The following is a 15,198-nucleotide window of genomic DNA, read 5'->3' as shown; positions in this document are numbered from 1 at the left end:
TAAAGGTCACAGCACTGGAAGTACATTACAGAGGAGGCTGGACTACGGAGGCCCGTGAGGAGGGACTGGCATGAACCCCGGAAGAGTTCATATGCTGGAGACACGCATGATCAAGTCAGGATAAAGTCTCTCTTCATATTTATCGCAGTATCGAACTTACAGTAGTAATTACAGTGCACTTCAATAACCACTAGAAGTTAAAGGCAGACGTTTCTTGCGATTTCTTTTTTTTTAATTCAGGAAACGCTTTTGTAACAGCGCTCATTCATCCTACAGCAAGGTCACAAGCAGCAGCGGATGAGGTGGTCGCTAAGCCTTCGTCTCATGTATTTGCTGTACATTTAAAAAGGCACAAGTGCAAAGTTGAAGCATGGCTGGACTCATAAACTTTGAAGATGAAAATGAGGTGAAGCAGTTCCTGGACAATTTGGGGGTGGAGTACAGTTTCCAGTGTTACAAAGAGAAGGATCCTGAAGGTAAAACCCCTGCTTAGTGGTGCTAAAAGCTCCCAGGTGGAGATGAGGATGTATGAATTGTGTAAGATATGTTTGCCTTCTGCTTTTATTATGTCCTTTTCTTCTGTCACGTCTTTCTTAGGGTGCCAAAGGCTAGCCGATTACCTGGAAGGGGTGAAGAAAAACTATGAATCCACTGCACAAGTGCTCAAACATAACTGTGAGACATATGGTCATGGAGAGAGCTGCTATAAACTGGGAGCTTACCATATCACAGGAAAAGGTACATTGCATTTTAAGAGATGTGTAGTTTAAAAGTTTAACATTTAGTGGCTCAATTCACAAAGTCTCAACAGGTTGAAACAACTTAAATGTGGATGTGATGCTTGACACAGATATGGATAGTACTACTTGTTTTTTGTATGTATGGGACTAACACTGACATGTAGTACTCCAGCAAAGTAATGTAATGTAATGTAATGTTAATTTAGTCCATGACATTTATGTATGTACTGTAGTTACTGGATACAATGCAATATATTATTGATTTTAAAAGCAAAAGAATATTATAACATTATAAAGGTTGGTGCTTTGTTGGGGTTTTAATTGCCTAACAGAATATGATGTAGGTACTAACAAAGACATGTATGTTGAAATGGATAATTGTTGATTAATTTTAAAGAAATTTAATCACATTTAAATTGTGATCAGATCAAAATACTTTTTTTTTTAAAAAGAGGAGATTTGAGTACTTTGGTTTACTTCTCTAGAGTGCACTAAGATCTCAATCTCCTAAATCTTTCCACCAGGTGGAGTGACTGAGTGTCTGAAATTAGCCTACTCCTGCTTCATCCGCTCCTGCAATGCTGGAGGAAAGAAGTCCAGAGATGCCTGTCATAACGTCGGCCTGTTAGCTCATGATGGGCGAGCTATGGGAGGAGAACGTGATCTTACGGCAGCTCGGGAGTACTATGATAAGGCCTGCGACGGTGGCTTTGCTCCTTCATGCTTTAACCTCAGCGCTTTGTTTATTGAGGGTAATTCCAAGGGACTGCCACCAGATATGAATCAAGCTTTGAAGTACGCCAACAGGGCTTGTGAGCTTGGACATGTGTGGGGCTGCGCCAATGCAAGTCGCATGTACAAACTTGGGGACGGAACAGAGAAGGATGATAAGAAAGCAGAAGAGCTGAAGAATCGAGCGAAGGAATTGCACGGTTTGGAGAAGGAAAGACAGCTCAAATTTGGAGAGTGACACATTTGAATAAATTAACTCCACGTTGGTTTGTCTCCAAGTGTTGTTCTGTCGGGTTGTGAACGAGCATATGTGTGTGTGCTCTGGCCTGTTCATGTGGATCAAATGATAGAGATGATCTGTCATTACCTTATAAAGGAATGCTTAAATGGGTCTTTTTGTCTCATATACAATGGATACACTAAAATTCAGGCAGCCCGTTTAACTTATTCCTATTGTATTTTAGTCAAATGTATACAAGAAAATGTTAAAGCAATAAAAAAAAATTAAATTTCTTGTGCAGCAGTTGGTTGTCAAATATGCTTTTGAAAGCACTGCATCTGTTAGGTTTCCTCAACCTACATACAGTATTGTGTATAGAGATCTATTGTGTATCTCATAGTATATGGCATCATTTGCAGAATATATGTTTTTAAAAATATTTGATTTTAAATTTATTTTCATCAAAACATTGTGGAAACTGATAAACATAGAAGATGAGAAATTTGAGAGCTCAAATTGTGAGGGTCTAATATACTTTGTTTTCATTTATGGGCCTTTTTAACTCAATAAATTGAAATGTATTTCTTCTGCAATCAATAACAAATAATAAGGTCATATGTATAAATAGATACACACACATACTTACATAGGCATATAAAAAGGAGGCAGATACTCAAATACCACAGTGTAAAAGAACACAATAACCCACTTCAAAGATTCTTTAAGAAAGAAAGCTGGTAATAACAAAATTAATGAAGGCAAATGTTTAAGCTGCTTAGCCACCACTAATAATATTAGTAGTACCTGTGCTTTTCCTGGTGATAAGCCAAAATGTCTGCTTTGAAAAAGAGACTATTTAATCGAAAGTGGTGAACATACTTTTTAAAAATGTATTTATTTATTGTTTAATTAATAATTTAGTGAAGTTAAATTAGTTAAAGAGTTTAGGTCACCTGTGGGGATATCCGGACCACACTTTGTGAGCATTAGGGCACAGTGATGGGGTTGAACCACAAGAGGGAGTCATAATAAAGGACATGAAGTTTGCGCTCTTTTTTAAATCACACGATGCTCTTTATCCAGTCCAGTGTGGTACCACACTAGCAGCCTCATCTTTCAAGATTTCAACCGACATTTTATATAACCTTCATTTAACGTGGACACTGTCAAACGCTGTGCGTGTATAACTAAACTAAGTCTATGTCTAACTAAAGTGGATGATGGGCGGACGCTGGTAGCTCCGCCCGTCCGCCGCGCATCTCCTGTCCTCATTCAAAACAGAGCACAGCTGTTGCGAGGCGCGTCGTTGTGTCCTGAGCTTTAGCCAGAAAACGGTGGTCCACTGTCCTCTGATGAGCCCGCTGGAATATCACAAGAAGAAAGAGGAAAAACGGCGCACTTCGGTGAGTAACAAAGCACGACGAGGCAAAGTTTGTTGTCGTTTGCAGCATCATTTTGTAAATCACCCCTCAACCGTCGAGTTAGGGTTAGCTAGCTAACGTCACGTTAAAAGCCCCACCAATGGTTTTGGGTGTGTTTGTTTTTTATGTGCAGGATGTTCCCATATCAAAGTAAATCGGCATCCATCAAGAGGAGGGGACGTGAGCAAAACGTTATGCAGGATTGGTCCAGTTCTCCCTGTAATGCAGTGTATCTATAGCTGGGTTCAGTGGGTTTATTTCAGCCATTATTGTATTATCCTCCGCCACCCACGTGAATATGCGGTCGGCCCACCGCACACACCAAGAAGCGCCACCGGGGAAGTTTGATATAATGCTAGTAATAAATCATGCGCTCCCATACCAAGCTAACGAAGCGGGCTAACGAGATTTGCAACATGCTAATAAAAAAATGGAAACCCGTGAGAAAAGAGTGGGGTAGAGTCAGTGAGTTGGCAATTTGTGATTCCTCCCGTGCAGGCTCACTTTGTTTACTTTCGCCGTCGCACAGTTCACTGTTGTTTTAGGGAGACGGGGGGCTTAATGTCGACCCGTTGGTGTTGTTAGCCCGGCACCGCTTATTTAGCTGCAGCCTCCCCGCTGCAGGCGCTCTGCTCCGGATAGCTCGTTGGCGGTGAACCCCCCGCACAGCTGCTCTCCGGGGAGTGCTTTGGGTGTGGCGTGGGTTCACCCACGAACAATACTGTGCACAGCTACAGCCTGTCTTGTCTCAGCCATAGCATGTTTTGGTGGGAGGCACAGGAGGATAGTCGTGAAGGTATTTTTGGAGTTTAGTAAAGGTGGTTCTCGATTTTGAATCCCTGGGATGATTTAAATGAGGGTAACTTTGAAAGCATGAGCAAGTTCAGCTGCAAGGTGTTTATCAAATAAGGCTCTCACTAAACTATTCATGTGCTTTACATCTGTCTTCCTCCATTAATATAATCTCATTGTGGATCGATAACATTAGTATGAAGAGTGATGGCCTTCAATTACATCTTTTATTTCTTGTAACTCTATGCCAGACACTTAGATTTACAAAAAAGATATATATTCTCTCTGTTCTTCTATCTCACAGCAGAGAATAAGACATGTTGACCTTTTTTTCTGACAAATGAAACAGTCAAAATGGGGGTCTGGTAACATGTGCTGTCATGAAGCTGTATTATTCAAACCTGAAGAGCTGGCTAACTCAATTGAATTCCTCCCAATGACACACACAGTTTGTATTGCTGTGTGGTTGATTGCATCTTGTTTCCTTAATTTGTGTGGTCAGGAATATCCACACACACACACACACACACACACACTTGAGTGGTCTAGCTCTATTAGCTGTCATGCAGAGTTAGTATTAGACCTTCTTCACTATTAGTCTGCCTTCTTAATAAACAAAGCCTCCCTCTGCTCAAACCTCCTATCTAACTCACTCTTTGTCAGTGTCCTGTGTGACGTTGCCCGCCCCTCTCACCCCATTTTAAAGCACTGTAAGGAATGTCCCATATCGATATTTAGTGTGGCTGTGTGGCGCTGCTGTTCTCAACACTTAACATATGACCCAGAGGTCAGTGGTTCAGACTCATGACTGGCATGCTTTTACAGTACTGTGGTGTCGTGTTTTGCAGATAAGACTGAAACAATCTCAGCTGGCTTTTTCTAAATAGTGAAATAGAGGCAGAATGTGTTCATATATTGGATAGTGTTAATGAAGGCAGTCATACCATTGTGAAAGCATTGTATGATTGAGTGGTTAGATAATACTTCAGTTAAAGTCCAAAAGGGGAGATGAAACCCAATTCTTTCCACATGCCAGAGGTCCTCAGTTTTCTATATGTTTCAGATGAAATCTGTTTTCAATTCCTCTTGGTTGTTACTTCATCGGATTCAGGCTAAACTGAAGAGAAAGCTGAGAATTGTGATAGATGATTATGTGTAAAAGTTTAGCCTTCAGGACGGCGGTCAGTGAGTTTACATGGTACATCTAAAAGGTTTACAAAGTAGCCCTAGTACTAGACAGCTTAGAGCTTAATCCAATAAAATATAGTTGATTCAGTATTGTGTTTGGCGTGGAGATTTGTGCTATCTGTCTGTCACAACACAAGAAACATCCATACACATATTTACAAATACTGTGTTGAGTTATCGTCATATATTTTTGGGTTTATCCTGTTCTTTGTCTCTCTTCCTGACTGTTAACAAAAAAAAGAAAAAAAAGTCACGTTGCATATCTGTTGCTTGCCAACAGAAACAGTACGAGTGCCTGGAGGATATGCTGAAGCTCATATAGTCAGAGCGCTGCTTTTGTTTTTATTTAAATCACTTTGTGTATCACACATGATTATCTGTAGCTACATGATTTGTCTTTGCAACAGCTCTTCATTGAAACAGTCGATCAGACAGAGAAAATCATCGACAGCTTAAATCCCCTAAACGTACACTATCCATACACCTTGCCTGCTTAAATACGACTTCCCTCAACTTCATTTGAGTCCCAGGTACGTCTAAAACAACGTCGCCCGGTAACTCAACATACCATCTCCACCTTCTGGGCTCGGGCTAATCCCAGAGATGCCTAGTGTACGTCGGGCCCATCTGTTCAGCACTGTGGTGCAACTGCTCTGTCCAAGGCCTGCAAATGTGATTAGTTAGAGATTACATCTGTGTGTGTGAAGTGAAACTCCCCTCTCCGATTCATATCCATGTAGAGAAAGGGATAAAGCACTATAGGTCTTTTACGTCATCAAGTGTGAACCCTGGTCTTTCCCTTTTTTTTTTATCTGGTCCCCATTACATCATGATCACTCCACAGTTTATGTAAAATGTTCCTAGATGCAGCCTGTGTGTGTGTTTGTGTAATAGTATATTGAGTATATCTCCTTTTTTTCCTCCTGAGTGCATAAGCAGTCATCTTGTAGCCTGCTCCTTCATGCTATACATATTCCGGGAGCGTTTTGGTCTGCATCACGCTTTTTTTTTTTTTCTTCTCTGTGTGACCTCCAACCAATACTGTTGCTCAGTTGCCAGGGTAACTTTATGCGTGTGTCTGGCACATCCATTCAGCACAGATGGAACTGCGAAGTCACATGTCGTCACACTCTTCCTCTGATGCCTTCCCAGCCTCGGCTCTGCCACGACAAGTACAAAATACAAAGCTTTTTATTGTCAACCCCGCAAAGCCCTCCATCTCTTCTGTTCCTGTTTGGTGTAATGTAAAAAGGTCTCTGCACTTGACAACTTGTTTTGGAACACTGATAATAATTTTGTGCCAATGTGTATTCGAAGACCTTCATAAGAGGCGATTGCGAAGCTGCTGGCAATTGGTTGAAGTGGGTGTTGTAGATGGTTCGCTTGGCTAGCGCCCGACTAGCTGACGGTGTGCATGACTGTTTGCGTATGTGTGAGAAGGAGATAAAAGGCGAGGATAACGCTGTGCTCGGCTTTCACTACAGGCACCACATTTCACTGCGTAGATTGAGCAGCGTCCTTTTTTTTTTTTGTACATCAAACAGTCTTTGAGGAAGTAGAGTGAAACTGCCTCTTCTTATTGTTGTCAGTGTGTTTGCCATGTGCTTCCTGCTGTGTTGTAATCACAACTCTCATTTAGGAGAAGTAGATGCCATCAGGTGCAGTCCAACACAGACAATGTTGAAGTGTAGACTGTACACAGAGGGTCACTCGTGACTGATGTCTGAATCTCTGTTACACGCACACACACACATCCTACTTAACACATGCCAGAATAAGCCGACCGGTGGCAAGAGGCCTGGAGCGTTAACATTTTCGCCTGAATTTAACCTCTGATGATTGGTAAGCTGTACAAATTTGACTTTCTTATCCCTCTTTTCTTGCAGTCTGATTTGTGTTACTTTTCCTCTGTTTTTTTTTTCAATGTGGCTTTCTTTTTTATTAGTGTAATCTTGTGCTAATTTAGTCCTGTGTTGTCTTCATTCTGTCTAATTATTAGGGAAAATCTCTTCTGATGCACTGACACGTACTACATTCTCTGACCCACAAGCTTCCACTTCCTGCCTCCTCCCTGTACGCGTCCTCTTGGGTCTTTTGTAAACACGTCTGGCTTCTGGCTGCAAATGCTGATTCATTTTAGTATCTGAATCAGATCATTATAATAATTTCCCAAAGCTTAAATTAATATCTTCATTCCGACAAATGGTAAAATAAAAAACCAAAGATATTCAGGACTTTTATAACCAGCAAATATTCACATTTAAAGAGCTGGAACCACACAATTTTGGGGCATTTTTGACTAAAATGATACATTGATTATCAAAATAGTTGCAAATAATCATCTGTTGACGAACTTGTTGATTTATCAACTAGTGATCAGTTTTCAGCTTTAGTCTGGCTGTGAGATTATCAGCACCAGTACCGTACCCCACTTTCAATCGCAATACCGAATGATACTAATTTTAAATCCTTTACTTACATTTTAAACTCTTCCTGACTAACATGCAATACAAATGGTAACATTATTATTAAATCAGGAAAACTCTGAAAAAAATCAATAAGCAAAGAAAGCTAAGACCCTGAGTAAACATTTTGGGCAAACTTTAGTTACATGACAGTCTTGGAGACTTGGTGCTAACAGACAAAAGTTTGATCTTTAGGCCCTATCTGTAAACTATTCATGGTTGCTGTGCTGAATATATAACTGAGCAATAAATCAAGTGGCAGATTTCCTTTCCTTTTAACCTTATCAGTTGTAATTGCTCCTTTTACTGCAACCACCACCCACACTGCAAATTAACGTTAGCTGCTGTAAAAAAAAAGGTCAGTCTGTGTCCTCGTCAGCCAGTTGATGTTCATTTCATTGGTCCTCATTAACCTGATAATACAGCATGGATATTCTAGTGTCACACAGTTTCTAGAGATGGGTGGTGGAAGTCTAACCAGACTATTAATCTCACAGTCCAATGAACACAATTTTAATTTGTGTGTTTCAGCTTCAGATATTTTTACCTTGTTCCTGTCATGTTTTAGAGTAGAGTTCATGTCGGGTTTGAATTCAGCAATATAGCCCCTCTACATAGGAGGTGTAATCCTAACCAAAAGAGCATTTACATGCTTCAAGTCTATTTTCTTGCTGCTCTGCTAACATGCAGTTTTTAGTTGGGATGTACACGTGTTTGGCTGACTCATCAAACATTTGAGGAAACCCCGGGGCTTCCCTGCGTGGTTTTTGGTCAAGCTCATGTGACCGTGAATGTTTGTGTATGTTGTTGTCTAGTAGCAGCTAGTAGGGATGTCCCGATCCGATATTTGGATCGGATCGGCCGCCGATATTAGCAAAAAAATGCATATCAATATCGGATCGGCCTGCACGGGAAAATCCTGATCCAGTTTGTTTTCAAAACTCCGGTCCGGTCAGCGCACTGATGTAGGTAATCCATTCCAGTTTTTTTCAGCTTTCCCCCCCAAATCCGGTCCACGTTTTTCAGCACACCTAGCGACCTGTCCAGCATCCCACTATTTATTTTCTACTCAGCTTTTTTGTGTGTTTTGCTTTTTTAATACAGTTTACAATATTGTTTGCACTGATGGCTTTTTAAGCCTTGGTTTACACTCTTGTTGTTCAAGAGCAGAGCACTGATGCCAATTCAGTTTGTGTGGTTAATTGACTATTTATTATTTTGTCTATTTTGTGTTTATTTAACCCTGTTAAGAATAAACAGGTCAGCTTCTCATTACCAACCATTGTGGATTATTCAAACTAACCTAATTAAGTTGGCTAGTTGTTCTTAAGAGTAAAACCCTTTTCAACATGAGTATAACAACAAAATAAGTAAATATCTTTAATCTTTAATACATGCTTGGATCGGCCGGTATCGGTATCGGCCTATGCTAAAAGCTACAATATCGGTATCGGATCGGAAGTGCAAAAAGCTGGATCGGGACATCCCTAGCAGCTAGTGTTGAAATATCGCTCTGAAGCTTGTGTTGATGAGGCTTTCTGCATCAACACAATTGTTGCAAAGCCAGTCGGAGCGAGAGAAGGAAGAGCGATTACAAAAGCAGAGTGCCGCTACCTTAAATAGAAATACTATCTGCCAAAATGACAGAAAACCTGTTGAATAAGTTTCTGACTTTAAACACATCCTATTAAAGTATAGCAGGTTACTGTAATCTGTAGGAGATACAATTTACTGTCACTCTAATAGGCATATATGGCCACCCGTCAGTGGTAATTGACAGCATCCTACCATTCAGTATAATCTTTATATTCTCCTGGTGGTGTCATACAACTGCAGTGTGTGTCTTGAGATTACAGTGTGTCAGAAAAGGTTGTAATCGCTCCCCGGCCTCTCCTGTGTGGTAAGATAGCTGGCGTGTCCTCAGATTTGTTGTCGTCATAGAATGTGGCAGCTGGTGATTTTGCCATCTACAGTGTTGCCCCTAAATATTTCCACACATTGCTTCCCATATTCATTGGTGTCGTAATTGTCTGATCAAGACGGCTTTGCTCGCTAGTGTCCTTAATAGTAGTTTACTGATGGGTCAAAGAGTGTGTGATAGGTTAAGATGACAAGGCAAACTACTTTAAGTGGTCTGTTGTGCTTACAAACAGTACAATTTGAATTCATACGGGTCATTACATTTGGAAAATTTGCTTTCTCATAAAGTTCAATCAAAAGTTCGAATTTTGAGAAAAAAACTGACGGCCTTACTGTGTATCAAGCAATAGTTTGTTGTTTCTTGATTTGATATGTTGGCTCAAGACAAATGAACTTGGTTAATTGCTGCTTGTCTGCTGCCTTGATAGCTATCTTGCATGTCTTTTCATCTGTGAGCATCCATCTATGTGCATTTAAAAAAAAAACTGTCTTTTAAGGTTGGAATTAGCGCACTCGACTCAGTGTGTCAGGTCGTAGGTTTTTGGGGTTACAAGGTCAGGGGTCAAAGGTGAGTTCAGGGACAGGGTTATAGTAAAAGGGCCTAGCCTTTAAGGTATGCAGAATGTCAGCTATGAGGGTCCCGTTCCACCTGACACCTTGAGGCTGGTCCTTTTGCCCGCAGAGTCATGTGGCACTTTGCTCTGCGTATCTGGAATATTCTCACAAGAGGATGTTTCACTCGAGGTCCAAAATGAACAGACTCCAGAGTGAGAGAGCGATGTGTCAAAATAATGTGAGACAAGTGTTTTGTGACAACACAGAATGAGGCAGGGAAAACTGCTCGCATACAAACCATACTCCCGATCCTGTCTGAATTGTACATAAACAGACAAATGCCGCACCCTTGCACTTCCTCCCACACATTGTTCTGATCCGCCGGTCTGTATCAGGTGCCGGAGACGAGGCTTCATGGTTTCAACACACAGCCTCATCTATCTGTCTGAATCCTGAGTGCCTTGGCTGGAGAACTGAACCGAGAGCGGAGCCTTGGCTATGTCATGGAAATTTGCGAACTTGGTCCTGAACCCTGCCAAAGACAATAGATCACATACAGACAACATGATTCCAACTCTGTTTCTTGTGTTTGCCCTCTTGTTCTCCCACAAATGTTCCTTTTCAGTCTCTCCTCCACATCAGAGCGGCACTCTCACTGGACTTTTTGGCCCCATGTACGCAGGGTATGAATATAAGTCCTTATCCTCCCCACCTGTTCTGCTCTCGTCTCTCCTTTTACTTCCGTTTTTGAATGAATGGTGATGATTCACTTCTTAAGCAAATCTTTTTCTCTCTTGTGTCATCCATTTAGATTTGTGCGACTGAGACAACCTGTTTCCTGTCGCCTTTGTTTGGTTCTCTTAGGTCAGGTCTCGACTTGTCGGCAGACTTATACACTCACACAACCTTCAGTTACATACTATACACCACCAACTGTCAAATTGGATCTTTATTAATAGCATTTAATTTTCACTATTTCAATGCAACTTTACTGTCACATGCTTTTGTGAAAACAAGTTGAAGGATGCTCACTTATAGACATGTGTCTTCCTTTTCCTCACTCTTTGAATAATTACTATTCACGATTTGATTCTGTGATGCGTCTCAATGAATCACGTCCTCGGTTTTTCTCTATATTACTGCACAGGGGTGGAAGTCTCAACACCTCACGATTCAGCTCGATTCTGAAGTTAGTTTCACGCACATTTAGTTTAACTTGTGTACGGTCTCATTTGTTACCACTGGAGTTCGCTCCGCTCTGCTAACGTTAGCCTCTGAGTGACGGCATAGAAAGTTCACGATATATAGTCAGCGTTCATCTTGTGAAGGTAATTATTTAGCCGTTAAGTAAAAAAAATGCAACTACTGTCTTTTGTGATGATGAAAGCAACTGTACTGCACTGCCTCCAGAAGATTTTGACCTCATTTTGACAAAGTGCAGTGACAGTGTTTTTTTTGGTGTTTTTTTTTTACTGCAGCCAACCAACCAACGAAAACTTGGTCGACTAAGACTGTGTCCCAAATCGCCCCCTTACTCACTCATTCACTATTTCCTTTATAATATATGCTAAATAGTTCACTTAATATTTAGCATCACACTAACTAATCATTAGGGGTGTCACAATCTCGATTGTAAATCGAATATCGATCGAAATGACATCACGATCTTGACCTTCGAAATCAATGGAGGAATCGAGGATGTAGCCACGCCCCCAAAGGCGAGGCGAAAAAACAGACATGTTGAAATGCGGCGAGTCAACATTAGCTCCTCTAACCTGAACCTGCAGCCGGTAAAAAGACACCATGGCTGATTGGTCTAATAAGCAGCAACACAGAGCTATCAGGACGCTTTGCTCTCACACGCGCTGCATTGATAGTTACAAAAGGGTCACTAGATGATTCTTTTGTTTCAGTAAGTTTCCAATTCAGTTATTGTTACATTATATTGCTAATCAATTATTTAATTTTGACAGTAGGGCCTTAGTGTGGTACATTGCAAACAACTGATGGAGACGATATCACTTATGACTAGCCTAAAAAAGGCATAGGCATCTGTGCAAAAAGGACCCAAAAAAAGGGATCGAGAATCGAATCAAGTCGAATCGTGACCTCAAAATCGAAAATAAAATTGAATCGAGGATTTGGATAATCGTGACACCCCTACTAATCATCATCATCATCATCATCATCATCATCATCATCATCATTTTGTGTCGTCATCATCAGCTGTAGAGTTGTCTGATGGTAGTTTTCACATCATTGCATTGCATTGTGAGATTGTTAGCAGAAAGTAGTGTGTAATAGTTGAGGGCAAACTATAGTGGATATATTTAAACACAGTAAAATGTGAAAGAGTAAATGCAGTGCACTATCCAGTACACAGGGAGTGATTTTTGACACAGCCTAAGACTCTTCTTGTTGACTATCAGGGGCAGCCCGAGTGTACATTCTACACATTTTACAGCAATCAAACTCTACAAACTGACAATGTAACCAGAAATAGTTGAAGGACAGGCCTAAATTAGATTCTGCTTTCTTTTTGAAAGGATAATCTGAAGATAGTTTCCTTTGTCTCATAGGAAGGGTCTGGCATAGCAAGGAGGCCTTGAAGGATTTGGGAAAAGGGAGGGCAATGTCTTTCCTATTTTTAGTCAATAGATGAATGTTTGGTAGCACACGCATCCTGTCCGTACTTGTCTTCTGAGACTAGAACAGAGAGCTCGTACCGATGGTGTCTGTGTAAGACGTGCACGTAACTGCCATTTGTGTGTCAGCGCGCGCACAGACGGCGTAGCCCCTGGCCATGATGCTCTGTGGGAGAGGAGGATCAGAAAGGGGTGTGAGGGGCTCATTCAGGGAGAGAGGGGGAGGGGAGCAGAGCGGAGCAGTGCAGGCGTTGAAGAGATACAGCTGTTTCCCCAAGTCTCAGCTGTTGCTCCTCTTCCATTGCACTCTCTCTCTCGCTCTCTCTTTCGCTCTTTCGTTCTTTCTCTCTCAAACACACACACCCAAACACACAGTCTTACATTGTTCTGCCTTGTGAGAGAAGGATGAAAGAGTCAATCTTTCATAGCTGCTATCAGATGGTAACAGTAACTTGTGCCACCATATTAGTAAGAGAGGCTGCTATGTCCAGATTAGGCAAACTCTCTGGTCTCTTTTCATCATCTTTTGCAGTTGTTTTCTCTTTGCTTTGAGTTCGTTACATGGGTCCAGTTTCACAATTTCTGTTTTTTCCACTCCCTGTGCCGCCTCTTGTTTCCCCCCCTTGACCTCAGGGTGTGGGTGTCATGTTTTATTCTCCCGTGTGACCTCTGACCTAGTGAACTCTCTCTCATCGTGTGTGTGCACGTGTAGTTCACGTCCCTCTTTGACCACACTCTTTAGGTGAGTATGGATGTAGCTTTGCCTCCTGTGCTGAACAACAAAGTATTGTGAGCAAATACACTTTAATCACACACTTGTTCTTCCGCTTGTCCCTTTTCTACTCCATTGTCCCTCTGCTTCTCCCTCTCAGTCGCACTCCCTTTGTGTTTTAAGTTGTAATTGGCCGTTTTATCAGGCCCCGGAGGCAGAGCGGTGCCATGTTAGGGGAAGTCATGCGTGCAGCGCTGTGTGTGCAAGTGTGTGTTAAGCTGTATGGGAGGCCTGTTATCTCAGTCTTGCTCAGTTAAGCAGGTTCAAAGTGAATGGAGTTCTGGATCAAAACTTAACTAAACTAAAGGCTTGAAGGTTAAATTCAACCTTGTCGGCAAAATAAAGTTAGATTCATGGCTGAGTCTGCATTTGTCTTAATAAAAAATGTTGCTGTTCAAACTTCATATTCACACACAGGATATTAGACTAACAGCACGGTTGCTTTTTAAAGACATTGTGGAGTATTTCAGTATTGGCTGGTGCTCTGCTCTTTTGGGTCAAGTATTTCAGCTGAGTAGGCCAACCTAAAAGAGGACAGAATCACTTGTTGGAGGCAGATGAACTCATTGTTACAGAGACAGGAGATGCCCTGTAGGTTTCACTGTTTTATTTTATATATATATATATAAGAATGGAAGACTTGAAATTAACAGAGAGATATAGAATACAGTGGGCTGAGAAACACTTGTTTCTTTCCATAGAGGCGCTCCCACCGACTTTTCTTTAATCTCATTCCACCTCGTAAAACTACCTCCTTAATACATTGTGTTTCAGTCCATGTTTGGCTGCAGGGTTGACCTTGGCAGGACCAACAAGCGAGCGAGTCTGCCCCAAACTGGCTACAACATGAGCAACTGGGATCAAACGAAGTCTGTTTGCTGGAGAAAAGGTTAAGACTCTATTGTGTCTTGTGCTCTGGTTGATGGGAGCAGGCTTTTACAGTAAAGGGGTTTGTTGACTAGTCTGTGCCATGAGCGAGTTTCCTGTGGCGGTACTTGGAAAGTATTTCGTAAATTTCTAGAAAGAAGGTACTGTTGTGCCAGAAGTGTGTGTGTTTTGCTCGCACATAATTGTACAGTTACGTTGCAGCATGTCATTTCTCTTTAGTCTTTGTCTCCGTCAGAAGCCCTCAGGGCCCAGCCGGATCTAACCCCGGGACATGCTTGTGTCCCTCTTTGTGTTACCATCAATGTGAAGGTGAGTTGCAGACAGAGATGATGATAAGGCTGTTTTGCTCAAACACCATCTGTTTGCTGATGTTCCATTGATATGATATGCATCAGCTTTCATTCAAAGAGAGTGGTGGCGTGTTGACGATGATCTCAGATAGACAAAGGACACACACATTGGGTCTTGTAAACAATGAGAAACTTAAATTCCGAATGTTAAGATTTTTTATTTTTTTTTAAAAATGTGACTTACGAAACCTGAACACTGGGCATCAGCATGATTTCACAAAAGCTTTAATACTTTAACTATGAAATAATATAATGTCACACAACAAATACAAGAGGTGGGAATCTTTGGGAATATTGTGATGTATTGTAAATTTGTGGGTACCGAAATAAGAGCCAGGCACAATTCCATTCAATGAAAGGCTTTTACTGTAGAAAACAAACAACGGGAATTACTTTTCATTACCAGCCCGCTAACATGTCTTGTTCTCTGTGCCATGCACTTATCTGCCGTGAAACTGCAGAAAATATATTTACAGTGCTGAGTCAAAGCTGTGTGCACAGCAAACAGAC

The 15,198-nt window shown here is 41.3% G+C and overlaps 2 protein-coding genes across 2 annotated transcripts in view; both read left to right on the top strand.

Moving 5' to 3' along the window:
- Positions 1-88: 88 nt before the first annotated feature.
- LOC133984930 (cytochrome c oxidase assembly factor 7) lies at positions 89-1,738 on the top strand. The gene is made up of 3 exons (XM_062424446.1): positions 89-476; positions 598-738; positions 1,265-1,738. The coding sequence occupies exons 1-3, from the start codon at positions 371-373 to the stop codon at positions 1,708-1,710; spliced, it is 693 nt and encodes a 230-aa protein (XP_062280430.1). The 5' UTR covers positions 89-370; the 3' UTR covers positions 1,711-1,738.
- A 1,269-nt stretch (positions 1,739-3,007) lies between these two features.
- The window catches only part of ralgps2 (Ral GEF with PH domain and SH3 binding motif 2), a 72,703-nt gene continuing 60,512 nt past the window's right edge, over positions 3,008-15,198 (top strand). Inside the window, exon 1 of the mRNA XM_062424922.1 lies at positions 3,008-3,095. The gene's annotated coding sequence lies outside the window, so the exon portion shown is untranslated. The remainder of the gene's footprint in view (positions 3,096-15,198) is intronic.

The sequence above is a fragment of the Scomber scombrus genome, chromosome 8, assembly GCF_963691925.1.
Source record: "Scomber scombrus chromosome 8, fScoSco1.1, whole genome shotgun sequence".
In the NCBI taxonomy this organism is placed as follows: Eukaryota; Metazoa; Chordata; class Actinopteri; order Scombriformes; family Scombridae; genus Scomber; species Scomber scombrus.
Note: the sequence above shows the minus strand (reverse complement) of the source record. Positions and strands in the feature narration are given on the sequence as shown.

Coding starts and splice junctions, on each gene's coding strand:
- LOC133984930 (XM_062424446.1), top strand. CDS start 371: ATGGCTGGACTCATAAACTTTGAAGATGAAAATGAGGTGAAGCAGTTC. Junction 477..597: donor CAAAGAGAAGGATCCTGAAG/GTAAAACCCCTG, acceptor CGTCTTTCTTAG/GGTGCCAAAGGCTAGCCGAT. Junction 739..1,264: donor TTACCATATCACAGGAAAAG/GTACATTGCATT, acceptor TCTTTCCACCAG/GTGGAGTGACTGAGTGTCTG.